The sequence below is a fragment of the Bubalus bubalis genome, chromosome 5, assembly GCF_019923935.1.
Source record: "Bubalus bubalis isolate 160015118507 breed Murrah chromosome 5, NDDB_SH_1, whole genome shotgun sequence".
NCBI classification, from domain to species: Eukaryota; Metazoa; Chordata; class Mammalia; order Artiodactyla; family Bovidae; genus Bubalus; species Bubalus bubalis.
The window spans coordinates 124,895,170-124,923,080 of NC_059161.1; the positions used below are offsets into that span (position 1 = coordinate 124,895,170).

Genomic DNA, 27,911 nt, shown 5'->3' on the forward strand with positions numbered 1-27,911 from the left:
GTGGCAGGGTGTCTCCGGGTCCCGGGTGGCCCTGTTGTCCGCCTCGCAGCCTCTGCCGCCCCCTCCTGGGTAAAGCGGCAGACGGGTGGGTGGGAGAGGGAGGGCAAGGAGGAGAGGGCAAGGATGCTGGCCTCTCGCAATTTCCGAGTACAAGAAACCTCAGAGCGCAAGATGGGATCCCGCAGTTCCTCATTTTATCCCGTTCGCGGCGCAAATGGGGAAACTAAGGCCGAGAGGGGCAGAGACTCATCCAAGGTCACGCAGCCAGCCCGGGTCCGGGGGACCGATTCCTCGAGCCCCGCCTAGATGCCGCGAGCCGCTAAGGCGGGGTGGCGACGCCGGGAGCCTGCGCCCCGGGGCGCGGGGGCGGGGTGGGGGCGGGGAGCGGGCCCTGCCCAGAAGCCGGGCTGCGGCTGGGACCCGGCGGGGTGGGGCTGCCGTTTGCAGAGCGTCCGGCAGGGGTCTGCCCGCCGCCGGCCCGGCCCCTCCTCCGAGCAGTTGCCACAGCCCGAGGTAATCTCGGCCCCACGCTAGGGGCGCGCGGGGCGGGGGCCATGTGGGGGGACAGCTGCGGCTCCGCGGAGGGGAGGGGGACGGACCCCGGGCTGCGGGAGGTGGCGCCGCGGGGCTGGACTCCCAGGAATGCCCTCCGGGGCCGCCGCGTGGGGTGGGGCCACCCGGCCCTGCAACTCGAGCTGCTGCCCCTGGTTAAAAATACCCCCTGTCCCGTCCTCCCCCTCCGCTCCCCCGCGCTGCCCTGGCGTCCGGGCCCCAGCCCTTCCCACCCCGATAGGCGCTGGCCCCTCCCTGGGACTACTCTGCCTTTGACTAATTTGTCCTCTCGCGGAGTTGGCCCGGCGTCTGCGGAGGAGGGCCGAGGAGATACCGTGAATTAGAGAGATCGTCGGAGAAGGTGCCCGGAGAGGAGGGCGGAGAGGAAGCGGGGTGGAAGCCCGAGGAGGAGGAGGAGGAGAAGGGAGGGGCGGAGGAGGGCGGGGAGCAGCGCTCTTCCTGGTTGGGCCCTGTCCTCAGTTGCCACCCGGGAAGCCAGAGCAGGGACCGCAGCGACCCCCCCAACACTCCTCCCCCAGGTAAGGAGGGTGAGGCCGGCCCGGCGTTCCCCCAGCTTGGCCTGAATCCCGGCTGCAGGGCTGCCTTCCCCCCGGGCTCTCTGAGTGCCTGCGACGGGGCGGGGGCTTGGGAACCGCAAGGCTCCGGAGCCCGCCCCAGGCTGCGTTCCTCACTGTCTCCAGGGGCTGGGCTGGGGGCTGGCGGGAGGGGAAAGGACTGAGGCCGAGCCTCCCTGATCCTTCAACCCGTCTCAGGAGCCTGGGGAGGGGAACCCCGGACTGCCTGGACTTATCAGCCCCCAAGTTGGGAAAGGGGCCAGTGCCTAGGAGCTTGGCTAGTCTGGGGAGAGAAGCATTCAAAGAGGACTTGCCTCCGGGTCTCCCACCTTCCTCGTTCCTTGTGCTATTATCTCGGACCCCGCCCTTCCCCACCTGACTGGCTGACCGCCGGCCTGCAGACCCAGGACGATGGGAGTCTGGGAACGGAGAGGTGGTAGCATTGGGTGGGGGTAGGGAGATGGTGGCCAGCGCACCTCGGGGATGGGAAGCCCCCTCTGGTGGATTCTGGGAGCAGAGAGGTATGGCTGCCCGCCCTAATTTAGTGAGGAGGTGGGGAAACCACAGACTTGGGGAGAAAGGAGGGCAGCGGGCCAGAGAGCAGTGTTAGCAGATAGGAGCCCCAGCTCTAGTCCTGGCAAGGCCAGGGTTCTGAGCAGGGCCCCTCTGTCCCACAGGATGGCCGAGGAGTTCATCACTCCGGTGTACTGCACCGGGGTGTCTGCACAAGTGCAGAAGCAGCGGGCCAAGGAGCTGGGCCTGGGCCGCCATGAAAATGCCATCAAGTACCTGGGACAGGATTACGAGCAGCTGCGGGTTCACTGCCTGCAAAGAGGGGCCCTTTTCCGTGACGAGGCTTTCCCCCCGGTGCCCCAGAGCCTGGGCTTCAAGGACCTGGGCCCCAACTCCTCCAAAACCTATGGCATCAAGTGGAAGCGTCCCACGGTGAGAGGGGCCACCCTGGATGGGATTCAGTTTACCTCCTTCCTGAATGAGGAGTGGGAATAGGACGCCAGGTCCCTAGAGTGGGGTCTGGGATGGCTGGGTTCCAGTTTCTAGGAGGGGCTGGCCCAGAGACAGGACTCTGTGTTTCTTGCAGGAGCTGTTCTCAAACCCCCAGTTCATTGTGGATGGAGCCACCCGCACAGACATCTGCCAGGGTGCACTGGGTAGGCCCTGGGGGATTCCGAGTGTGTTTTGCGTAGTAGTTCCCTGTGCCCATTCCTTCCTGCTCTGCCTCAGCCTTTCCCTCCTGCAAGCCCGAGCAGGCTCTGGCTCTCAGTGCTGGGGCTGGTTTGCCCAGATTCCTGGGTCTTTTCTGTAAGTTGAGGGACACCCTGCCCGGGGAGTCCCAGGTTCTCCCCAGTATGGCACTCACTGGGCGAAGACGGGTAGAGTAGACCTGACGGGGATCCTTCCCATCCCAGGGGACTGTTGGCTCCTGGCTGCCATCGCCTCCCTTACCCTCAATGACACTCTCCTGCACCGAGTAGTTCCACATGGCCAAAGCTTCCAGGATGGCTACGCTGGCATCTTCCATTTCCAGGTGAGGAGCCCCACATGCACCTTGGAGAAGGAGGGGGCGGTGAGGGAGAGAGGGGTAGCAGGCAACGGAGATGGGCGGGGGGACCCTGAAGTTAGGGTGGCGCAGGGCCGCACCTTGCAGGGCCAGCTCCCCGCACCCCCCACCCCCCAGAAAGTATTTGACCTCTTGATTCCATCTCAGGTCTGTCATGCGTGAGAATCTGTCATGTGTGAAATGGTTGGGCAGGTATTTCAGCTGGCAGTTTTCCTGGCTGGTTGTGCACACTGGAGAAAAAAAAGTACTTAGAAGAGGAGAAAATTCTCTGGGTTATGTCCTATGGGACAAATCCTTTTCCTCCTCAGGGTCTCAGTTTCCCTGTCTGAGAAATAGTGTTCTGCTGGGGAAAATCGGCTATCACCTGTGGTCATCTACACCCTTGGCCTCAGTCTCCCCCCGACCCCCTCACTCCCAACTCCTCCTGCACTCTGTCAGTCTCCAGCCACTGAGAGAGCCCTGCAGAAAAGAAAGACTCTGGATAAAGTTTATTTAAACCAGCTTTTCCTGATGCTCTTTGCGCACAGGGCCCACTTTTCAAATTACACTGATGAATTCTCAGTAGGCTCGTTTTGGGGAAGAGACATGCCCAGCAACCCTGGATGAGAACCTCTGGCGCCGGTGTCCTCTCCTACCGTCTGGTCAGGGAGCGCCTTGCCCTACTTCATCCTCACCCGCCTTGGCGCATTTGGCTTCACTTGGCGGGACCCACAGTGCGGGGCGAACTACTGTGACCAAGTGCGGCACCTGCCAGTGCTGGTCCGCAGGGGAGTGGCCTCGCTGCCCTTTCCCCACCCTCTCCTCTTACTCCTCCAATCCGTTCCTCCACGGCCTCTGATTGGCCCATTCACTTTCTCCATGGTGCTGTGGGCGCACCTCCTCCCTTTTGCCCCATTGTTTTGCACACTCACGGCCCCCAGCTGTAGCACAGAGTCACTTTTGGCCTGGGATGGCGGGAAGTCCTTCCCCCACTGGGAAACTTGCCTTTCAAGTCATCTTTGAAGCAAGCCCGTGATTGTGGGAATCCTGTCCACCTTGTGGTTGAAGGATCTGGATCCTGCATCTTCATTCCACACCAATTTACCTAGGTATCCCCACCCCCCTTCACACACACACACACACACACACACACACACACACACGCATTTTCATTCCACATCTAATTTACCTAGGTATCCCCACTCCCTACACACACACACACACACACACACACACCCTGGCCTAGAATGGTGGGGAGGGGGAAAGTCTGGGGTTATGGTAGGGCCCAGCAGAGCCAAGGTCCAAGGGCTTTGCACATCTCTACCTGAAGAGGCACCTTGGTCTGTTTAAAAAATATGAACAATGCTGCCTTACAAGCGTTGCCTGCCTAATCTTGTTTAGTTTTCCCATTAGGAAGGCATTATTGTTCCCTTTTGTAGAGGGGGAAACAGGCTCAGAGAGGACGACCTGCTCAGATCCTGTGTCTAGGATGCATGGCCTAGAATCAGGTATCTAGTGAGTGGCAGAACTGCTGAGGCCTGACCTCAGGCCCGAGGGATCTCAAAGCAGGGATTCACTGTGCCCCTCCTCCCCCAGCTGTGGCAGTTTGGTGAGTGGGTGGATGTGGTGGTGGATGACCTGCTGCCCACCAAGGACGGGAAGCTGGTGTTCGTGCACTCTGCCCAAGGCAACGAGTTCTGGAGCGCCCTGCTGGAGAAAGCCTATGCCAAGTGAGTGGGGGCCCAGGGACAGCTCCAGGCCACGCCTGCTCGGTGCAGAATGCTGACCTGGGCCGCCCACAGGGTGAACGGCAGCTACGAGGCCCTCTCAGGAGGCAGCACGTCTGAGGGCTTTGAGGACTTCACCGGCGGAGTCACCGAGTGGTACGAGCTGCGGAAGGCGCCCAGCGACCTCTACAACATCATCCTCAAGGCCCTGGAGCGTGGCTCCCTGCTGGGCTGCTCCATCGATGTAAGTGCCTCCCCCATCCTGGGACCTGAGTCTCCTAGCGGTTCCTTCTCTCTACTCAGCCCAGCCTCAGACTTGCCACAGGCTTGGCTCCAGACCCTGTCCTTCACCTCACACCATCCCCGGATCCTCAGCCAGCCTGGCTCATCACCTCAGTCCTGTCCTCCACCTCCATGCCCGGCTTCCTCCTGGTTCCCAAAGCCTCAGACTTCAGCATGTTCTCCGACTTCCTCTTTCCTGTCATCTGAGGCCATGCCCGTGCACCGTCCATTTCACAGCCTGGCCTCAGCTCCTCCCGAGTCCCAGTTCCTGTGGGCCCCAGACTCCCCATTTGTTCCTTCAGTTGCTCTCTGTTCCCCGACTTATCTTCAGACCTCCCTCATCCTCGATCTCAGCCTCCACCGCCACCATCACTGCATTCTCCACTCTAACCCTGCTGCTGTGCTCTTCCCCAGCCCTACCCGACTCTAATCTCTGCTCACCCCTCTTCTCTGCCTCCCTGAGTCCCTCCACATGAGGTCCTCTGAGGACCTTGTGGCTCCTGGGTGAGGGGAGAGGCTTTGCATGGCTGTATGTTTGTGTTCACGCATGTTTGCCCAGGGTCTGGCCAGCTCTGGCCAAAAGCAGTGTCAGTGGGGTGCACAGGCCCCCTCACCAGCAGTAACATTGGTGGAGTAGCCAGCAGCTCCCCATTCCAGGGACTGAGATGGGGTCAGGGGTCCTGCCCATCACTCCCAGTAACTGTGGGTGTATGCAAGGGAACGCCAAGACTCGGGGCTCATCTCCTGAATGGGGGTGGGGACAGCGGCCGCAGCCCATGTGTCTTTCTGCAGATCTCCAGCATTCTGGACATGGAGGCTGTCACCTTCAAGAAGCTGGTGAAGGGCCATGCCTACTCTGTGACCGGGGCCAAGCAGGTACTGCCCCAGGTGGAGGTCTTCCCCAAAGGGTGGTTCCAGCCTTCTTGCCTCTCTAGCCTGTGGCCAAGGCTGTGGGAGAGGCCGACTCTCCCTGTGACCTTCAGCAGCACCTTTCCTATCTCCCAGGGACTCTCGCCCAAAGATGGTTATCTTGTCCCACCCTGATTTACTGTACTTTGTGTGTAGAGCTGCCTCTCTCAGCAGTTTATGCCCAGACAGGCTTCTCAGCTGTGCTTCCAATGGTGGGTGCTGGGTGCTGAGCTGGGCTCTGTGAGGATGAGGTGGCGGGAAGGGGTGTTAAAATGTGTGCCAGAAGCAGGCACTGACGTGAGGTCTGGGGAACAGGTGAACTACCAGGGCCAGATGGTGAACCTGATCCGGATGCGGAACCCCTGGGGCGAGGTGGAGTGGACAGGAGCCTGGAGTGACGGGTGAGGAGCCATGGATGCTGGCCGGGGAGGCCTGGGAAGACTCTTCAGTGCTACTGGCATTTCTGCTGGGGTCTCTGCCAGCCCACAGTGGACTCAGGCTTGAACAGAGGGGCCCATCTGCATGTGACTGGGTCTGGGGACTGCCCTGGCAAAGCTCAGGCTGTGAGTGCAGGCGGCTGCGCCCGCCTACGAACATCCTCGGGTAGTCTGACCTGGCCCTCATAAGATAACCCCTGGGACTGGGGTCTCTGGACTTGCCCTTGTGGAGGCCTCCTGACCTGGACCAGGGAAGGACAGGCCCCAGGGATAGAGGCTGGGCAGGTCAGTGGCCGCCAGCCCCTGGCAGTGCCCTTTTCCCGCAGCTCCTCCGAGTGGAACAGCGTGGACCCTTACCTGCGGGAGCAGCTCCGGGTCAAGATGGAGGATGGGGAGTTCTGGTGAGCAGCCCCCTCCTCATCTGAGTGGGCACCCGAGCTCCCAACCCCACCCCCACCCCCCGCCCCGAAACCCAGCTGTGCCATGTCTCTTGATGCCCCGACTGGGCACCCTGGTTCACTCTCACCTCGACCCCCCAGGATGTCATTCCGAGACTTCATGCGTGAATTCACCCGCCTGGAGATCTGCAACCTGACACCCGACGCACTCAAGAGCCAGAGGTTCCGCAACTGGAACACCACCCTGTACGAGGGCACCTGGCGGCGGGGGAGCACCGCGGGGGGCTGCCGCAACTACCCAGGTGACCGGGGGGCAGGGGAGCACTGCGGGGGGCTGCCGCAACTACCCAGGTGACCGGGGGGGGCAGGGGAGCACTGCGGGGGGCTGCCGCAAATACCCAGGTGACCGGGGGGGGCAGGGGAGCACCGCGGGGGGCTGCCGCAACTACCCAGGTGACCGGGGGGCAGGGGAGCACCGCGGGGGGCTGCCGCAACTACCCAGGTGACCGGGGGGCAGGGGAGCACCGTGGGGGGCTGCCGCAACTACCCAGGTAACCTGGGGGGTGGGGTCCTGGGCCCTGCTGCCCTGGACAAGAGGTATCTTCTCTCTGAGCCTGTTTCCTCACCTGTAAGATAGGGGTAGTTGTACTGGTTTAGCAAATTTGCTTTGAGGATGAAAAAGTGTAAATTTCCAAGAGCCACCTTTGAGTGCCTTGCTGGAGCCTGAGCTCAGGGTGCGGACAGAGGAGACCTCCTTGCTGCCTGGCCACCTCCTATCACTCCTCCTTCCGGGCCTTCCTCCTGTCCCGCTGTCTGCCTCCTTGGTCCTTCTGTCGCCTTTCCCGGGGGTCCATGGGCATCCTTCCTCTCCCACACTGCCATCTCTTCTTAACAGGTTAGTGTCCTCATGCTCCCCAGGTTGGAGTCAGCATTTTAATGCTGTCCCTGCAAACACTCAAGTTTCTTGGCTCCTAGCTCCCTCTGGTCCTCTTACCTGGCACAACCATAATCCTAATTGAACCCCCTTGACTGGCTCCAGAACTGCTGACCGGGCCTGGAGAGAAATCACACACTTCGGGCAGTTTTCGGAGAAGGCGATGGCACCCCACTCCAGTACTCTTGCCTGGAAAATCCCATGGACGGAGGAGCCTGGAAGGCTGCAGTCCATGGGGTCACTGAGGGTCGGACACGACTGAGCGACTTCACTTTCACTTTTCACTTTCAAGCATTGGAGGAAATGGCAACCCACTCCAGTGTTCTTGCCTGGAGAATCCCAGGGACGGGGGAGCCTGGTGGGCTGCTGTCTATGGGGTCGCACAGAGTCGGACATGACTGAAGCGACTTAGCAGCAGCAGCAGCAGTCTCTCCTCAGACCTACCTCCACTGTCACTGTTTTCCGATTTCACAGGACACCCCTCGTAGCCCCACCTCCAAGGCCCCCAGCCTGTCTGGACCTGTGCCCGTCTTTGCTGCCTTCCTGCCTGCGACAGTGGCAGAACTGTCCCCGCTCAGGGGCACCCCGCGCCCCACCTCTGCTCTAGACCCCGTTCTCCCTCGGGCTCCTTCACGCGTTGCCTCTCGCTCCGGGTCACGAGGGAAAATTGCCTGCCTCCAAGCAGTTGCCTGTCTCTGGAACCCACTTCCCCGCTCATTTCTCTGCTCCCCTTCAAAGTGAAGTTTCTCAAGATGGCCAGCCTCCCCATTTCCTTCCTCACTAAGTTCAGGGCTTAGTGAACCAGTCCACGCTCCAGTCCACCTTGCGTCCCCACCATGCTGCTGCGGCTGCTCCTTGTCCGCTTTGGTTTTGCCAAATCCACCACCGCTGCTCTCTTCTCGTGTCCTGCCTCCTCCAGCAGTTCTCAGCCTGGCTCCCAGCCCTCTGTGTTCGAGCATTCTTCTCCCTCGCAGGAAACTCAATTTCAGTTCTTCCCCAAACAGATGACCGCTGTTTGCGGTACCGTTTTCTGAGAAGCCTGTCCTTTCCCTGCAGGTCCAGCCCCGTCACACAGTTCCCATGTAGCTGGGTCTGTTTCTGAGTTGCCTTTCCATCCCTCGGCCTATCTCTTTGCTACCGCTGCGTTGGTTTAGTTGCTATGGATTTATACGTCCTGGGGACTTTGCTGTGGTCCAGTGGTTAAGACTCCATGCTTCCAGTGTAGGGAGTGCATGTTTGATTCCTGGTTGTGGAACTAACATTTATAAATCCTGCAATTGGACAGGATGAATTCCTTCTTCAAGAGTCTCTTAGCTCCTCTTGCTCTTGGCTTCTGGTTTCCTTTTTTTGGTTTTGTTTTATCTGTGTGAATTTTAGGATCAGTTTACCAAGTCCTAAAAAAAGCCCTTTTGAGATTTTAATTTGGAATTGCATAGACTATATAGACCAATTTGGGGAGAATTGACACCTTTCCAATTTTATTCTTCTTATCCAAGAATGTGCTATGTCTCTTTATTTTGGTCTTTAGTGTCTTTCAATAAAATTTTATAATTTTCATTGTAAAGGGCTTATATCTCTGTTGAGATTTGTTCCTAGATACTCTTATCATCTTATTGCTGTTGTAAATGGTATCTCTTTTTAAATGACATCTGCCAGGTCATTGCTGATACTATAGTATGCAGCTGACCTTTTAAGTTTATTCTACATCTGGCAAGCTTGTTAAACTGTAATGAATTTTACTCATTTTTCTGTATTCTTTTTGGTTTTCTAACTGACAGTATAGCATCTGCCAATAATGATAAATTTGTTTCTTTTCCAATGCTTATAACTTTTGTTGCATATTCATTCTTGTTTAATGTGCTGGCCAGGCTTGCTGCATGCCCACTAGCACTCACTATGTTCTGGTCTTACCCTTCTCTCAAAGGAAAAGTTTTTACTATTAAACGTTGACTGTAGTTTGGAGAGAGGGCTCGGGATAAAAAAAAAAATAAAAAAAATAAACGTTGACTGTAGATTTCATCACTTTTCTACTCTAGGTTTTTGTGTGTGTGTGTGTGCACCTTTTATCAGAGTAATGAAACTTAATGTTATGAAATAACTTTATTATTAGAATTAGCTGTTTTAAATTACCTGTTAAAACAATAAGTTACATTGATCACTTTTCTCATATTAAATTAACCTTACATTCCTGAGATAAAACAACAGAGTAATGATATAAATTTTTTATATAATAATTTTACATCCACGTTCATGAGTGAAGTTTGCCAGTAGTTTTCTTTTCTCATGCTTACTTTATCTAGTTTTGATATGGGTGCTATATTTGGCTGGCAAAGTGAACTGGGAAATGTTCTGTCTTTTCCTATTTTTCTGGAAGAGTTTGCATAAGGTGGGAATGATTTCTTGCTTGAATGTTTGGTGAAACTGGTCTAGAAAACTACCAGGCCTGCTCTTTTATATAAAGATTAACTTTTGATATTGAGTATCTTTTATGGTCATTAAATTTTTCAGATCTTCTACTTCCTCTTGAAAATATTTTGAGAAGTTTTATTTTCTAGGAGCTCATCCTTTGCATCTTATTTTCTCAGTTATTAACATGAAGTTATCCTTAATATACTATATCTCATCTGTAATGATAACATGTCTTTTATTCATTGTCTCTTTTGTCTTTATTAATCCTGCGAGGGGTTTGTCAATATAAGTCTTTAAAATAAAATGATTTTTTACTTTATTCTTTATTTTTTTTCCATATTATGAATCTTTCTTGCTTGTTGTTTCATTCATCTGCTTTCTTTGGATTTATTTTTAGAATTTATTTTATGACATTTTTTCCTTCCAGTTTTATTGTGATATATTGACATTCAGCATTGTATAAGATGTACAGCATAATGATTTGGTTTACATACATCATAAAACGATGCCCACAATAAGTTTAGTGAATATCCATCATATCATATAGATACAATATTAAAGAAATAGAAAAAAATGTATTTTTTCCTTATGATGAGAACTCTTAGGCTCTTAGAATGTACTCTCTTAGCAACTTTCATGTCTAACATACAGCAGTGCTCTATTTATCATGTTATACATTGTATCCCTAGTATTTATTCATTTTATAACTGGAAATGTGTACCTTTTGACCACCTTCATCCAATTCTCTCTGCCTCTACCCCCTGCCACTGATTACCACAAAGGTGATCTCCTGTGAATTTCTTTCTCCCATTCAGTAGGCAGTCTTCATTTAGTTGGTAGTTTCCTTTGCTATGCAGAAACTTTTCAGTTTGATGTAGTCCCATTTGTTTATTTTTGCTTTTGTTTCCCTTGCCTGAGGAGGCAGATCCAAAATAATATTACTAAGACCGATGTCAAAGAGTGTATTGTCTATGGCTTCTTCTAGAAGTTTTATAGTTTCAGATCTTACATCTAAATCTTTATTCCATTTTGAGTTTATTTTTGTATATGGTTTGAGAAAATAGTTGCGTTTTTTTTTTTTGTTTTTTTTTTTGCATGTAGCTCTCCAGATTTCCTAACATCATTTATTGAAGAGGCTGTCTTTTCCTCATTGTGTATTCTTGACTCCTTTGTCATAGATTAATTGCCCATGTAAGTGTGGGTTCATTTCTTGGCTCTCTGTTCTGTTCCATTGATCTGTGTGTCTATTTTTATACCAGTATCATATTGTTTGTTTTTTTAAAGAACCCAAATAAATCCTTTATTCTTATGAGCAGTTTTCTCTATTTGTTTAGTTGACAATACATGGTGTCCAAAGTGGGATACAAAGCAACCCGTGCATACTGTTTTGATTACTGTAGCTTTATAGTGTAGCTTGAAGTAAGAGAGTGTGCTACCTCCAGTTTTGCTCTTCTTTCTTAATATTGTTTTCGCTATTCAAGATCTTTGTGTTTCCACATGAATCTTAGAATTATTTGTTCTAGGCCGGTGAAAAATACCATTAGTGTTTTAATAAGGGTTGCATTGAATCTGTAGATTGTCTTGGATAGTATGGTCATTTTAACAGTATTAATTCTTCCAGTCCACGAGCATGGTATAGCTTTCCATTTGTTTGTGTCCTCTTCAATTTCTTTCATCAGTGTCTTGCAGTTTTCTGAGAATAGGTCTTTTACCTTCTTACTCAGATTTATTCCTAGGTATTTTATTGGTTTTGATGCAATTGCAATTTTATGACTTCTTAAATCAGATTCTTACTTCATTAATTTTTTTCTGTGTGTACCTTTGAGTTATACAATTTTAATATATAATGTTTTTAAGAATTGTAATATAATTTGCATTCTATAAAATTTACACCTTTAATAGGTACGATTCAGTGGTTTTTAATATATTCACAATGCTGTATAATCATCACCATTACCTAACTCCAGAACATTTTCTACTAATGCTATAGTAGAAAATCTATAAAGACAAAAGTCACTCCCTAACCTTCTCATTCACCAACGCCTGGTAACCACTAGTTTAATTTTGTCTTTATAGATTTGCTGTTCTGGACATTTCATAAAAATGGAACCATGCAATATGTGGCCTTTGGTGCCTAGCTTTTTCCCCTGAGCATTGTGTTTTCAAAGGTTATCCATGTTGCAGCATGATCAATACTTAATTTCATTTTTAAGGTTGAATAATATTCCATGACATGGATATACCACATTTTGCTTATTCATTCTTCAGTTGATGAATTATTTTCAGTTTTGGGGTATTGTGAGTAAGCTGCTCTGAATACTTATGTACATGTGTTTGTATGAGCAAATGTTCTCTTAGGTCTACAAGTAGGAGTGACATTTTTAGGTTGTATGGTAACTCCATGTTTACCTTTTTGAGAAACTGTGATCTGTTTTCCAAAGTGGCAGCATGTTTACATTCCTCCTATCAGGGCATGAGGGTTCCAATTTCTCCACGTCCTTGGTTTTTTTCCACATCCTTGTTAACACTTATTGTCCACCTTTTTTATGATAGCCATCCTGGCTGGTATAAAGTGGTATCGCGTTGCAGTTTTAATTTGCATTTCCATAGTGACTAATAATGTTTAGTATATTTTCATTTATTTATTGGCCATTTGTGTATCTTTTCTGGGATGTCTATTCAAATCGTTTGCCCATTTTTAGATTGGGTGTTTGTCTTCTCATATATTCTTCATATATATATTTATATATTCTGGATGTGAGCCTTATGAGGTAGATGGTTTGTATGTATTTTCTCCCTTTCTGTGTCTGTTCTCTCTTTTGATTTTCTTGATAGTGTTTTTGAAGCACCAAAGTTTTAAATTTTGACGATGTCCAATCTTCTATTTTTTCTTTTATTGCTCATGCTTTTGCTGTCATAGCTAAGAATCCATCGCCAAATCCAAGGTCATTTATCTTTGCATTTTCTTCTAAGAGCATTATGATTTTAGCTCTTATATTTAGGTGTTGATCTATTTTGAGTTAGTTTTTGTTTATGGTGTGGGATAGGTGCCCAATTTAGTTCTTCTGATTATGGAAATCCAGCTGTCCTAGGATCTGTTGAAAAGACTATTCCTTATGCATTGAATGATCTTGTCACCCAGTGGTCAAAAATCGTTTGGCCATTTAGGTATGGATTTACTTTTGGTCTCTCAGTTCTAGTCTTTTAGTCTATGTATCTGTTTATGCTTATTCCAATATTGCACTATTTTGATTATTTTAGCTTTGTAGTGAGTTTGGAAATCAGGAGGTATGAGTCTTCCAACTTTGCTCTTTTTCAAGATTATTTTAGCTTCTGGGCCCCTTAAAATTCCACATAAATTTGAGGACCTGCTTTTCACTTCTGTGGGAATTTTGATAAGGATTGCATTGCATCTGTGGATTACTTTGAGTATTATATCTTTTGACTTTTCTATGTCTTTTTTAATTTGTTTCAGCAAAGTTTTGTAATTTTCAGTGTACAAGTCTTTCAACTCCTTGGTGATATTTATTCTTAGGTATTTTATAGTTTGGGATGCTATTATAAAGATATTGTTTTCTTAATTTCCTCTTTGGATTTTTTTTTCATTGTTGGTGTATAGAAACACAACTGTTTTTTGTGTCCTGATGTAATCTGCAACTTCACTGAATTTGTTATTAATTCTAATATTCTAATTTTTCAGGCTTTTCCATACAAGATCATGTCATTTGCAAGTAGAGATAGTTTTTTTCTTCATTTTAAATTTGGTTACTTTTTCTTTTTCTTGACTAATTGATCTAGCTAGAACTTGCTGTACAATGTTGAATAATAGTGATGTAAGTAGGCATCTTGTTCCTGATCTTGGAGAGAAAGCTTACATTTTTTTTCACCACTGAACATATTACTTAAATGCTCTTAAATGCCCTTTTTCTTATTGAGGAAGTTCTCTTTTATTCCTAAATTTATGTATGTTCTTGTTATGAATTTGTGTTGGATTTTCTAAAGTGCCTTTTCTGTCTCAATTGAGATGGTCATGTATTTTTTCCCCCTTTGTCCTATTAATATGATGTATTACACTGGTTAATTTTCTTATATTGAACTGTTCTCACATTCTTGGAATAAATCTTCCATAACATGTAATCTTTTTAATAAACTGTTGGATTTGGTTTGCTAGTATTTGTTGAGGATTTTTATATTGCTATTCATGAGTGATACTGGTCTGTAATTTTCTTTTCTTATGATGCTTTTATCTGGCTTTGGTGTCAAGGTAATGCTGCCCCATAGAATGAGTGTATCTCAAAGAAATAGTAATGTAAATGAGAAATCACATACGATAGTAATTAAAACACTGTGTACCTATATTAAAAAAGAACTCAAAACAATAACCTAGTTTTCTACCTTAAGGAACTAGTAAATGGGCAAACTAAACCCAAGGCAATCAGAAGAGCCAAATAAATGAAATAGAGAAACAACAGAGAAAAATCAATGAAGCCAACAGTTGGCCGGCCCTGTACAGTGGAAACGTGGCATCCTAACCACTGGATTGCCAGGGAATTCCCTGTTTTATTGTTGATTTATAATTTAATTTCCTTGCATTCAGAAAATATGATCCATATAGATCATAACTTTGAAATAAACAGAAGCTGGTACAATGGCCCAGCGTGAGTATTCACGTGTTCTTAAAAAGACTGGCGAACACTTTCCTGTTGTGTACTGTATGCTGAGCACTTCTGTAAATATTTAAAATATAATCTACTTAACTTTCACACTGACCCTATGAAGGATGTACTATATTATCACTATTTTACAGATGAAGAAAGTGAGGCACAGAGAAATTAAATAGCTTACCAAAGTCACTAGTAAGTGGCTGAGCTGGGATTTGACCCCATCTGGAGTGTTTTCTTGACAGGCCTGTTCGCTTGACTATTCTCTGAATGTTAGAGGGTATCTTCTACAATGGTTCATTGTATCAAACTTACTGACTATTTTGTCTGCTTAATCTATCAATTACTGGAAGAGGGATAATAAAAATCTCACACCACCCTGTTGGCTTTGCCAATTTCTCCCTTTATTTCTGTCAATTATTTTTCTTTACAAATATTGAGCTATGATTTTAGGTGAATCAAGTTTAAAATTGTTTTAAGTTCCTAGTGAGTTAAACTTTTTTTTATTTTCTAGTGCCCGCCTTCATCTTAATAATTCTTTTTACTTTGAAGTCTGTTTCAGTCTGTGTGACTATGCTGTTCCAGTTTTCTGTTGATTACTATTTTTGTGGTATGTCTTGTTATACTCTTTGATGTCTGATCTTTCTATAGCTCAGTGTTTTAGTTATCTCTTATAAATAGCATATGACTTTTTTAATGGTCAGATTTGGAAAAACATTGTCCTTTGATTGGAAAATTTAATCCATTTACATTCATAGTGTTACTGATGTATTTGTATTTATTTCAGCAGACGTACTATGCATTTTCTGTTCATCCCTCCTGCCTTCCAAAAGTGCCTTCTTTTGGAGTGAGTTTTTTTCTTTTCTGTCTGCTAGTTTTTCCCTCTATGAGTTGGGAACATATAAGAGCTTGCTTAATAAGTTCCAAAGCTAGTTGATCAGTATCTTTACCCTCTACCTGAACAGTATAAAGACTTGAAAATGTTTCAGCTGGATCACATCCTCTCTTTGTTCAATATGCTGTCTTTAGCTAGTATTTTAATCCTTAACTATTTCCTGCCTGTCCTAAAGTAAGCACTATCATCATCCCCATTATTTGATAGAATCCATGTTTGTTTGAGTACCCACATAATATTAGTATTTTTGCTCGCCATACTCAGACCTTTCACCTGAGATCTTTTTCTGTCTGTCTGCAATATATCCTTCTGAATTTCTTTTAGTGAGGGTCTTTGGTAATACATTCTCTCAGGACTTGTGTAAAATGCCTTTGTGATGTGCTCATTCTTGATGATTCTCTGGATGCTGAGTCTTGAGTCGACATCACTCTCACCTCCCTGGAGATGCTACCACTCTTCCCTCTGCTGCCACTGTTGCTGTATGAGTCTGGAATCTGCTCATCTACCATGTCTTCTGAAATGTCTGTCTTTCCTCTTTTAAGTTATGTTTCTTTGATATTCTACAATTAGACAATGATGTGTTGAGTTGGGGATTCTGTTTTGGATTTGTTGAGCTCCCTGTATACGAAGATTGGTGTCGTTCAGCAATTCTAGATAATTCTTAGCCATGCTCTTTTAGAATACCCTTTTCCTAGTCTCTTTATTTTCTGCCTTGAGAATGCCAATCAAATGTAAGCTAGACCTCCTCCGTCAATCCAATAGATCTCTTAACATCTCTTAAATGGCCCTCCTCTGAATCTCCCTAGATTGCATTCCAGGTAGTTTCTTTAGATCCATTCTCAATTCACTTGAATTTTCTTTTTTTGCAGTTGGTTAATCTTCCCAACAAATACTTAATTTCACTTGAAAAATTTATTTCTGGAAGTGTTAGTGGCTTTTTTCTAATCTGTTCATTCTTGCTCATATAGTCCAGCTTCTCACTTATTTCTTCAAACGCAGTAAGCTTAGTCTTTCATAGTCCATGTCCAATAATTTCAGCGTCTAAAGTCTTGGCAAGTTGTTTTCCATCCATCGTGGCTGATCAGTCTCAGCCACCATGAGGTTTATCCAGTGTGGCTGCTTGTTCTCAGCCTCGAGAGATTTTTGGCTTATTTGACCTAGAAGTATGTGGGAGTTCTTTGAGTTCTTGGATGAAGTTAAGTTCCTCGAGTGTTTCTGCCAGTCACACCTAGGATACTCCAAAGCCATGACTCTGAAAAATAAATTCTCTCCTTAAGTTTTTTTTTTTTTACCTCATGGGCAGCATGAATTAAAACTGCAAGCTCATGAGAAGGCTGCTTATGGTTGTAAATTCTCTGAGAATGCTTTCCTTCCTCCCAGTGGTTTTATTTTCTTTCATACTTCCGCTGCGGGCATTCCTCACAGAGCTTCCAGTTTTACTGCTGGGATCTCCTGTCGGACTTTGTCTCCTGCCCCTGTGCCCAGGCAGGACTCAAGGTCCCTATGAGTCCACAGAAGTCCTTTGGCATTATTTACCTTTCATGGTTCCCAGTTTCCATTTTTTAAAAATAGCTTTATTGAGATAAAATTCACATACTATATATTTCACCCATTTTACAGTGTAAAATCCAGTGTGGGCTTTACTGTATTCATAGAGTTGTGTACCCATTATCACATCAATTGTAGAACATTTTCATTACCCCCCAAAGAAGCCCTGCACAGCCCTGGCTGTTACTCCCAAGTCACTTCTCCCCCTTATTTCTATCCTACCGCTAATCTACTTTCTGTCTCATATGGATGTGCTTGTTCCAGAAAGTAATTTCATACAAATGGAATCATACAACCTGTGATGCTTGGTGACCGGCTTCTTTCACTTCGCATAATGTCTTCAATGTTCATCCATGTTATACAGCATGTGTCTGGACTCCATTCCTATTTTGAATAATAGTCCATTATTTGGTTATATCACATTTTGTTTAAATTGGGTTGTTTCTATCATTTGTCAGTTATAAATAATGCTACTTTGAACAGTCACATACAAGTTTTTTGTGTGGACATATGTTGTCATTTGGAGAAGGCAGTGGCAACCCACTCCAGTATTCTTGCCTGGAGAATCCCATGGACAGAGGAACCTGGTGGGCTACAGTCCAAGGTGCAGCAAAGAGTTGGAGGCGACCAAAGAGCCTTAGCACACACGTAGGTGCTAAGAAACTGGAGGTTCCTAGGATGACAGTGGAAACTGCTTTAGAAAAGATGGTCTGAGGAAAGACTTTCTGGTTGAGACAAAAAGTACTTTTCGTTTTATAGAACTTTTTGTAGAGGGGCTTCCCTCATAGCTCAGTCGGTAAAGAATCTGCCTGCAATGCAGGAGACCTGGGTTTGATTCCAGGGTTGGGAAGATCCCCTGGAGAAGGAAGCAGCAACCCACTCCAGTATTCTTGCCTGCAGAATCCCATGGCCAGGGGAGCTTGGCAGGCTACAGTCCACGGGGTCGCAAGAGTCAGACATGACTTAGCAGCTAAACCACCACCACCACACGTTGTCATTTGTCTTGGAGATATATACGTATATGTACGTATATATACACACACCTACATACATATTCCTAGGAGTGGGATCACGGGGTCACGTGGTAATTCTATGTTAAACCATTTGAGTAACCACCAGATTATTATGGAAAGTAGTTGTACCATTTTATGTTCCTACCAGCTGTGCATGAGGTTCTGATTTCTCTACACCCTCACTTATGATCTATCTTCTTGATTAATGTTCATTTGGTGTGTAGGGGAGGGAATGCTGGACTTACTGGTGCCTTTAAAAGGAGGTTTTGTATTTTCTGCCCAGCATTTTGTTGTTCTAGTCGGGGGGATGGTTCAGGCAGCTGAATTACTAAACAGCCAGAAATGCAAGGCTCCCTCAGCCCTGTGGCACCCCCGCCCCCCCCCGCCTCCCCGCAGACCCTCTTTCTCTGCCCCTGCTCCAAGTCACTGTCTACACAGCAGCCACCTTCTAAAACCCTAATCCAATCATGCCCCTCCCAGTACAGACCTGTCAGGGGGTCTTACTCTTTGATTCAATCCACACTTCTTACGTCTGTCACCATCCCAGATCCCCTTTGCTCACGGGAGCCCCCGCTGTGGGTCTTTTTTCTCTCTCTGCCTTGTCCTGCTTCCCAGGCCTATAGCTCACAGGTCACCTGGAGGATTCCTTCCCTGCCCAACTCCAGCTTGCTTTCTTTGTAATTGTCCCATTGCCTAACCTGACTTGCTCGCGCTTTGCCTCCTTCTGGAATGTGAGCTCCTGAGGCAGGGACTTCGTGTGTCCCCTCTGCACACATGTCACCTGGCACACGGTGGACACAGTGATATTTGTTGAATGAACACATGGAGGAGGGAAGGCTTGATGGGAGGCTGCTCTCCTCCGCCTCTCCGCTGATCCCTGCCTCTCTACCTCTTGCAGCCACTTTCTGGGTGAACCCCCAATTCAAGATCCGGCTGGAGGAGACGGATGACCCGGACCCTGACGACTACGGGGGTCGCGAGTCAGGCTGCAGCTTCCTGCTCGCTCTCATGCAGAAGCACCGCCGTCGGGAGCGCCGATTCGGCCGTGACATGGAGACCATAGGCTTCGCTGTCTACGAGGTGAGCAGGCGGATCGCGCGGAACGCGGCAGAGAAAGCGGCCTCCCGGCCAGCTCCGCCAGGGGGCGCCAGAGAGGGGGGGAGGTGCCAGGGGGTCTCCGGAGGACTTGGGGACACCTGCCAATCATGGTTCAGCTGGGGCCAGTCACACCCCTGAGGTGCACAGTCCTAGACCTGACCTTGGGGAGGCACCTGCTGAGGCCCTCCACCAGGACTAGGGCAGCCAGGGGCCTAAAATTCTTCCCAGGAGGCGGATAGTGAGTGAGGAAAATGTTTAGCCAGGAGAAGGGAAGATCCTGAGATTCTTCTCCCTGTCCTCGGAGGCCAGCAGGCTGCTCTTGGGCAGACCTCTGGCTTACCTGACGCCTGGGACACAGACCGCCTGGCTCAGTTTCAGAAAGAAGTGGGCAAGTGGTCTGCCCTGGAGGAGTAGTGAGCTCCCCATCTGGGAAGTGTGTAAGCAGATGCTGGCCATGGAGGACCCTGCTGCATACTCTGTATTTGTGACAGACAGACACTTCTGGATCTCCCTGGTCGGGGTAAAGGACAGTCACAGCCTCTGCCCAGGCCCACAGCCCCCCGACAGCAAATTGGTATGGATGTCTGATGTCCCTGGGCTGGAGGATTTGGCAGTTGGCCCTGCAGGGGGCAGTCCTGGAGACTCCGGTTCAGAGCTGAAGTGCAGGGCATTCCAGGGACCAAGAGGGCCCCTCCTGGGGCTCCCTCCTGGGGTCCTTCTCTGGCATGAAAACAGGTCTGAGGCAACAGCAGCCCCTATCTCTAACTCCCCTCATTTCTCTGCAGGTCCCTCCGGAGGTAGGTGTGGCACGTGACTCACCTGGATTTACACACCCTTCAACACACGTGGCCCCATGCTGCCCAGAGGGAGCAGGACAGCGGAACGCCCACATGTAGAGAGCTAAGACGCCACCTCCTCTGGGGGCTCACACAGTGCCCCCACCCCCTGCCCGCTGTTCAATGGGCAGAGCAAACACTGTCCTCCTGTGTGTCAGAGCAGGTGACAAGTCAGGAGGCTGGATTTGAACCTTGACCCTCAGCCCTGCCTGAACCACACCCACGAGGCTTTTCCTGTCTGACTCTATGCACTGAGGACATCTGGGACGCCGGTTGGGAACAGGGTAGTGGGTGGGCTGAGTGTTCTGTGCCCTTGAGCAAGTCGCTTAAGCTCTAAGCCTCATGGGCTCCCATGAGCATAAGTGAGGAGCTTGTATAGAGGGCCCTGCAGTGTCTTATATGGGAAACTCCTGGTAAGGACGATAAGAAAGTTATTTCATGGTGTCATCAGTCAGTTCAGTTGCTCAGTCACTTTCGACTCTTTGCAACCCCATGGACTGTAGCATGCCAGGCTTCCCTGTCCATCACTAGCTCCCAGAGCTTACTCAGATTCATGTCCATCGAGTCGGTGATGCCATCCAACTGTCTCATCCTCTGTTGTCCCCTTCTCCTCCCACCTTCAATCTCTTCTCATGAGTCAGTTCTTCCCATCAGGTGGCCAAAGTATTGGAGCTTCAGCGTCAGTTCTTCCAATGAATATTCAGGACTGATTTCCTTTCAGATGGACTGGTTTGATCTCTTTGCAGTCCAAGGGACTCTCAAAAGTCTTCTCCAACACCACAGTTCAAAAGCATCAATTCTTTAGCACTCAGCTTTCTTTATGGTCCAATTATCACGTTCATATGTGACTACTGGAAAAACCATTGCTTTGACTAGATGGACCTTTGTTGACAAAGTACTGTCTCTGCTTTTTTAATAAGCTGTCTAGGTTTGTCATAGCTTTTCTTCCAAGGAGCAAGTGTCTTTTAATTTCATGGCTGCAGTCACCATCTGCAGTGATTTTGGAGCCCAAGAAAATAGTCTGTCACTGTTTCCATTGTTTCCCCATCTCTTTGCCATGAAGTGATGGGACTGGATGCCATGATCTTAGTGTTTTGAAAGTTGAGTTTTAAGCCAGTCTTTTCACTCTCATCAACAGGCTCTTTAGTTCCTCTTTGCTTTCTGCCATTAGGGTGTTGTCATCTGCATATCTGAGGTTGTTGATATTTCTCCCTGCAGTCTTGATTCCAGCTTGTGCTTCATCCAGCCCAGCGTTTCTCATGATGTACTCTGCATAGAAGTTAAATAAGCAGGGTGACAATATACAGCCTTGACGTACTCCTTTCCCAATTTTGAACCAGTCTGTTGTTCCAGGTCCAGTTCTAACTGTTGCTTCTTGACCTGCATACAGATTTTTCAGGAGGTTGGTAAGGTGGTCTGGTATTCCCATCTCTTTCAGAATTTTCCACAGTTTATTGTGATCCACACAGTCAAAGGCTTTGTCGTAGTCAATAAAGCAGATGTTTTTCTGGAATTCTCTTGCTTTTTCTATGATCCAACAGTTGTTGGCAATTTGATCTCTGGTTCCTGTGCCTTTTCTAAACCCAGCTTGAACATCTGGAAGTTCTTGGTTCACGTACTCTTGAAACCTAGCTTGGAGAATTTTGAGCATTACTTTGCTAGCATGTGAGATGAGTATAATTGTGTGGTAGTTTGAGCATTGTTTGGCATTGCCTTTCTTTGGGATTGGAATGAAAACTGACCTTTTCCATTCCTGTGGCCACTGCTGAGTTTTCCAAATTTGCTGGCATATTGAGTGCGGCACTTTCACAGCATCGTCTTTTAGGATCTGAAATAGCTCAGCTAGAATTCTATCACCTCCACTAGCTTTGTTCATAGTAATGCTTCCTAATGCCCACTTGACTTTGCATTCCAGGATGTCTGGCTCTAGTTGAGTGATCACACCATTGTGGTTATCTGGGTCATTAAGATCTTTTTTATATAGTTCTTCTGTGTATTCTTGCCACCTCTTCTTAATATCTTCTACTTCTGTTAGGTCCATGCCGTTTGTTTCCTTTATTGTGTCCATCTTTGCATGAAATGTTCCCTTGGTGTCTCTGATTTTCTTAAAGAGATCTCTAGTCTTTCCCATTCTGTTGTTTTCCTCTGTTTCTTTGCACTGATCACTGAGGAAGGCTTTCTTATCTCTTCTTGCTATTCTTTGGAACTCTGCATTCAAATGGGTATATCGTTCCTTTTTTCCTTTGCCTTTCATTTCTCTTCTTTTCTTAGCTATTTGTAAGGCCTCCTCAGACAACCACTTTGCCTTTTTGCATTTCTTTTTCTTGGAGATAGTTTTGATCACTGCCTTCTGTACAATGTCACGAACCTCTGTCCATAGTTCTTCAGGCAGTCTGTCTATCAGATCTAATCCCTTGAATCTATTAGTCACTTCCACTGTATAATCGTAAGGGATTTGATTTAGGTCATACCTGAATGGTCTAGTGGTTTTCCCTTACTGTCTGCATTCACCTCCATGGTGTCTCCTCCCCTTGCCCTTGTGAAGTAGGCAGGGCTTTTACACCCATTTTACAGATGAGAAAGCAAGCAGTGTGACTCATCAGGGTTGGCAGCCTTCGGGTGACTGAACCGTGACCCAGCTCTCTGGCCCCTTGGCCAGAACCTGGAGCCTGAGGTCTGGGTCTGGGTCTGGGGGCAACTCCGAAGGGTGGGCTGAGCTGCAGCCCCCACTTTCTCCTCCCCTCCCACCAGCTGGTGGGCCAGCCGGCTGTGCATCTGAAGCGGGACTTCTTCCTGTCCAACGCCTCCCGGGCCCGGTCCGAGCAGTTCATCAACCTGCGGGAGGTCAGCACCCGCTTCCGCCTGCCACCCGGGGAGTACGTGGTAGTGCCCTCCACCTTCGAGCCCAACAAGGAAGGTGATTTTGTGCTGCGTTTCTTCTCAGAGAAGAGCGCAGGGACCCAGTGAGTAGAAAGCCCTCCCCCGTCTCCCCCTTTCCTCCCGCCACACCCTTGCTTCCCCAACCCCTGTTGACTGGCCCCTCTCTCCCCACCCTCTGCAGAGAGCTGGATGACCAGGTCCAGGCCAATCTCCCCGACGAGGTACGTGCCCTGCCCCACCCTGGGTGCACGATGGGGACCCGGGTGTCCTGTGTCTTGGTCTCTAGCCGGCAAGGCAGAGCCCCTCCTGGCAGGAGCCATATACATCCCTCACTTGCCAAGCACTTTACAGTTTGCAAAGGACTTTGTAATAGTAACGGCGCAGGGCCCCTGGGTTCTTGCTCTCTGCAGGGTCTGTGCTGAGCTGTTTACCTGGGTCACCCGGTTTCCTCCATAACAACCGTGTCAGGGTGCTGTCACTGTCTCTCCTCTCAGAGGGAAACTCAGGTTCAGAGAGGTTAAGGAATTTACCCAAGGTCGCGCAGCAGGGATCCAGGCTCACCCCTCATCATTGGGCAGAATTTCCACCTCCACATTTAGACCACAAGAGTTCTAGACAGGAATAGAGTAGGGACTGGGTTCCCATTTTACAGATGAGGAGAGTGAGGCTCTGAAGTGAAGTGACACCTAGCTGATGCGTGCTCCCAGCCCCGCCTGCTGCTGCTGGCCGCACAGAGGCCAGGCTGGGGCACCCCTGACCTGCTCTCCCTGCCTTCCCTCTCCAGCAAGTGCTCTCAGAAGAGGAGATTGATGAGAACTTCAAGTCCCTCTTCAGACAACTGGCAGGGGAGGTAGGCTGGGCCTGGTGGTGGGTGTCCGGGGCACCGAGGGGTTTCCCCAGGGCAGGTGCCATCCTCCATCTCCCCCCAGGACATGGAGATCAGCGTCAAGGAGCTGCGGACCATCCTCAACAGGATCATCAGCAAACGTGAGCATCCCCGGGCGGCTGCTCTCCACCCCGTGTCTGCCTCCACGCCCCCAGCCCCCGTTCCTCCAGACTCCAGGATCTAGGCTTCTCCCACTCTGGGCTGAACCCAACCCCTCGGTCTTCGAGGGCGGGCACCCTCCACTGCCTTTCAGAGCCCTGCTCACCCCTCTTTTTCCTCCTAAATTCTTCTTGCCAGACCCCATTCTCTGTGCCTGAGCTCCAGGCCCTGGTGTGATTAGGAACTTAGCTGGGGAGTGGGCCAGTGGTTAAGGATCCACCTTTGATCCCTGGCCAAGGGGCAACAAAGCCCTTGCACTACAACTGGAGAGTCCATGTGCCGCGAGGAAGATCCTGTGTGCCGCAACCAAGACCCGACACAGCCAAATAAATAAATAGATGGATATTCAAAAAAGAAGCAGCTTAGCTAGCTGAGGGCACCTTAGGGCCAGTGTGCCAGCCCCCTTCCTCCCAGAAAGCAGGTGACAGGTGACGGGCTTCACTCCCCAGTGGGTACAACTGAAGGCAGCTGCCTTTCAGCCTTCCCTTTGCCCCCGCCTCTGACCTCTGACCTCCAACCTGTGTCCATGCTTTTCCCTCAGCCCAGAGCCCCTCTCTCCTGCTCTTCTCACCCTTCAGGACCTGAGGCAGCCCCTAGCCCTGCCGTGACCACCTTCCCTGCATGTTTCTACTGCACTTCCTTCACTTCTGTCTAGCACTGTTCCTTTTTACTCAGATCTAATCGTGGTGTTGACGTGGCTGTTGGGTCAGCGGCTTGATTACTAGAATACTTTGAACTCCTTTTTCTGATGATAAGAACAATCCTACGCACCTTCTCAGCTAGATTTTAGATACCAGCGGACAGGAATGGTGCCTCCCTGCCCCTCTTCCCACCCAGTGCGCCCAGCACGGGGCAGGCTGGGGACGCTGGTCGGGTTGAGGTGTTGAGACTGGTCTTTCTTGCAGACAAAGACCTGCGGACCACAGGCTTCAGCCTGGAGTCCTGCCGCAGCATGGTCAACCTCATGGATGTATCCTCCCAAGCAGGGCCCGGGTTTGGGTTGTCAGCATAGGAAGGGCTCGGGTTGGGATTTCGGCAGAGGAAGGGCTCTGGGTGACCCGTCCCAGGAGCAGCACAGGGAAAGGGACAGGTGTGGACAGGCCAGTTCCTTCTTCCTGGCATCCTCCCCTTGACTGGGGGGAAAACTGAGGCACAGGCCTGTGTCAAGTGACGGGGGAGGGCCTCGTCTACAGGTGACCCTAAGGCTGGCACTCAGTGAACACCCCTCCCAGCCTACCCCAATTCAGGCCTGGCCTTGGGCGACTCCTGCAGCTTCTCCCCTCCCCTCCCTTGGGTTTCTCTCCATGGCCAGTCTCCCTTCCCCTCAGTGCTCAGTACTCACTAACCCAGCGTCTGGTTTACATTGTGGAGTTTTCTTCTTAATGGCCACCCAGCGCGACGGCAATGGCAAACTGGGCCTGGTGGAGTTCAACATCTTATGGAACCGGATCCGGAATTACCTGGTAGGTGGTTCCTGCCGGCAGCACCCTCCCCTCTTCTGCGGCCTCAGTCACAGCAGGCAGCGGGCCTCCGGTTCCCGGACCGGCTATGTGGTTCCCAAGCCCTCACCCTGGCTTCTGCCCTTCTGAGCCCACGTGTCCCAGCAGCTCACCCCCTCTCCCCCGACCCTCGTTAACCCTCCACGCTGGGCGGATGGGAAGGGCTGGATGCTTGCTGAGCCCTCACCCTCTGCTCCCTACCCCAGTCCATCTTCCGGAAGTTTGACCTGGACAAGTCGGGCAGCATGAGTGCCTACGAGATGCGGATGGCCATTGAGTTTGCAGGTGAGGCCTGAGGACGAGCAGGACCTGTGGAGCCCCCAGAGAGATGGCCCCGGGGTTGCTTCCCTGACAACTCCCAGGGCAGTGGCCTACCCACGGGGCCTTGTCGGTGGGTGGGGTGGGGTTGTTGATGGCAGTGGTGGTGAAGTGATAACAAACAGCCATCTACTGCCTTTTTCTCCTGGTAACTGTTAGCATTTCCTCTTGTCCTCACTAGACTTCCCTGGTGGCTCAGAGGTTAAAGCGTCTGCCCGCAATGCGGGAGACCTGGGTTCGATCCCTGAGTTGGGAAGATCCCCTGGAGAAGGAAATGGCAACCCACTCCAGTACTCGTGCCTGGACAATCCCATGGACAGAGAAGCCTGGTAGGCTACAGTCCACGGGGTTGCAAAGAGTCGGACACAACTGAGCGACTTCACTTCACTCACTTCACTTTGTCTCACTGCAGCCTGCTGAGGATAGGGTCTTTTATTATCCCATTGAGCACAGAGAAAAGTGTCTCCTCAGAGAGGGGAAGTGACTGGCCTGGAGTCACACAGCCAGGGAGAAGTGCAGCCGGTCTCCAGGGCCTCCAATGGGAGCTGTGCAGGGCTCACCCTCACAGTCCCACTTCAGGATGAGGCCAGGGCTTTCCGAGCAGATAAAACTGGACCTGTGGGCCCTGATGGCCAGCTCCTGGGTGGGGCGTTCTGGGTCCTGAAGCTTTCTCTGGGCCAGCGCTTGCCCAGGACCGCCTCCCCCCATGGCGGGGCTCACTCTGCCCAGCCTTCCTTCCCCCTTCCCGTACCTCCCGGGGCCTCACCTGCTCTCCTGGGCCAGGCTTCAAGCTCAACAAGAAGCTGTACGAGCTCATTATCACCCGCTACTCGGAGCCCGACCTGGCCGTGGATTTTGACAACTTCGTGTGCTGCCTGGTGCGGCTGGAGACCATGTTCCGTGAGTGTCCCCCTGGGCGCCCCCTTCCCATGAGGGTCTCGGGGAGTGGAGCTGGGGGTCCACACAGGCTGAGTGCCAGGAGATGAGGAGTATGGAGGGAACTTTGGAGGGGGCTCTCCGGCAGCAGGGGGAGGTGGAGGGTGAGGCTGGAGATGGGGCTGGCCCTCGAACTCGTGTCTCACCGAGCCCTCCTCCCATCTCGTTTCTTGAACATACAGGGTTTTTCAAAACTCTGGACACTGATCTGGATGGAGTGGTGACCTTTGACTTGTTTAAGGTGGGACTCTCCTCTGGTTGGGTGGGGGAAGGCACTCAGGGGCAGTGGGTTTTTCTCACCCGCCCCCCCACCCCGGAGGGGCTGGAACCTGCAGCCTCAGAGTCAGCCCTGAGGCTGTCCACCTGCATCCTGCACAGACACAGCAAGGATCTCTGGTTTCTGAGGGTGGGGGCAGGAAGGCCCAGGCCCCTGGAGGCCTGCACAGGAGCCGGCAGCCTGGGCTCCCAGGGGTAGAGGAGGTAAGAGTGGCCCCCTCCCCAGGAGGGTCCCTCTCCCTCCTGCCCTTGACAGAGGGAGGAGACGGCAGTTCCTGAGCCATGGAGCTGGGAGGCAGGGCTTGGGGCTTCTGCCCTGGCTGACCGCTCTCTATGCCCTCTCTGCCCGGCAGTGGTTACAGCTGACCATGTTTGCATGAGGCAGGGGCTCAGGCCCCCTTGCTGTGCTCCTCTGCCCTCCTCGTCCGCAAAGCCATGCCTTCCTGCGACGCCACACCAGGCCACACCAGCTGCAAGTGCCTTCCTTGGAGCAGGAGGTGGCCTCGACCTCCTGTCCCCTCGCCTCTCAGCCGCCGTAGTTCATTTGCTCTGGGCAGAGCCGTGGGGCCCTCCCTGCCTCCACCAGGCGCACGTGGACTCCCCCAGCCCCTCCAGTCGCCAGACCAGGGAGGCAGCTTTCGCTGGTTCCTGCCTCAGGATGGGGCTCCCCGGGGAGCTGGGGGTCCCAGGCCTCCCACATCCTGACGTGTCCTCTCTCCTGCCCCCACAGGCCACCCATCCGCCCCTCCCCCACCTGCACACTTTATAACCACTAGCTCTGCAACAGTCTGCAGTCGAGACCTGTGGAGCCCCCTCCCAGCTGGGGCCCCCTCCCCAGGACTGGGAACGCCTGTTTGTGTCTGTGCGGAAGCCAATGCTCCCCTCTGCCCCATGACCCCCCAGCTTGTCCCTGCCAGCTGACCAGAAGCAGCCTAGCCTGGGGGGTGGTCAGGCCTTCCCTCCCTCCCTCCCTCCCACTCTCCTTTTTTATATTGGTTATTTTAAAGGGGACTCTGTGGGGACTGAGTTACGGGGGTACCAGAGGCATGGGGTGGGAGGGGTCTCATGTTTACATGTGGAGAAACCCCGAACAATAAAGAAAAAGACCCCACTTTTGTCTCTGGA

The 27,911-nt window shown here is 50.2% G+C and overlaps 1 protein-coding gene across 3 annotated transcripts; it reads left to right on the forward strand.

Moving 5' to 3' along the window:
- The first annotated feature begins 357 nt into the window (after nt 1-357).
- On the forward strand, nt 358-27,897 carry CAPN1 (calpain 1). 3 transcript variants are annotated; one of them, XM_044943697.2, is made up of 23 exons: nt 397-513; nt 776-913; nt 1,805-2,072; nt 2,227-2,296; nt 2,555-2,673; nt 4,282-4,415; nt 4,488-4,656; nt 5,487-5,570; nt 5,919-6,004; nt 6,367-6,441; nt 6,580-6,740; nt 18,797-18,978; nt 19,782-19,793; nt 22,584-22,795; nt 22,894-22,933; nt 23,497-23,562; nt 23,642-23,699; nt 24,663-24,727; nt 25,152-25,220; nt 25,463-25,541; nt 26,358-26,474; nt 26,693-26,751; nt 27,140-27,897. In XM_044943697.2, the coding sequence occupies exons 3-23, from the start codon at nt 1,806-1,808 to the stop codon at nt 27,164-27,166; spliced, it is 2,151 nt and encodes a 716-aa protein (XP_044799632.1). In that variant the 5' UTR covers nt 397-513; nt 776-913; nt 1,805; the 3' UTR covers nt 27,167-27,897. The 3 variants fall into 3 exon arrangements, with proteins under 3 accessions (XP_025142436.2, XP_044799632.1, XP_044799631.1); XM_025286651.3 differs by lacking the exon at nt 776-913 and having other exon boundaries at nt 358-513; XM_044943696.2 differs by lacking the exons at nt 397-513; nt 776-913 and adding an exon at nt 936-1,091.
- The last annotated feature ends 14 nt before the right edge of the window (nt 27,898-27,911 follow it).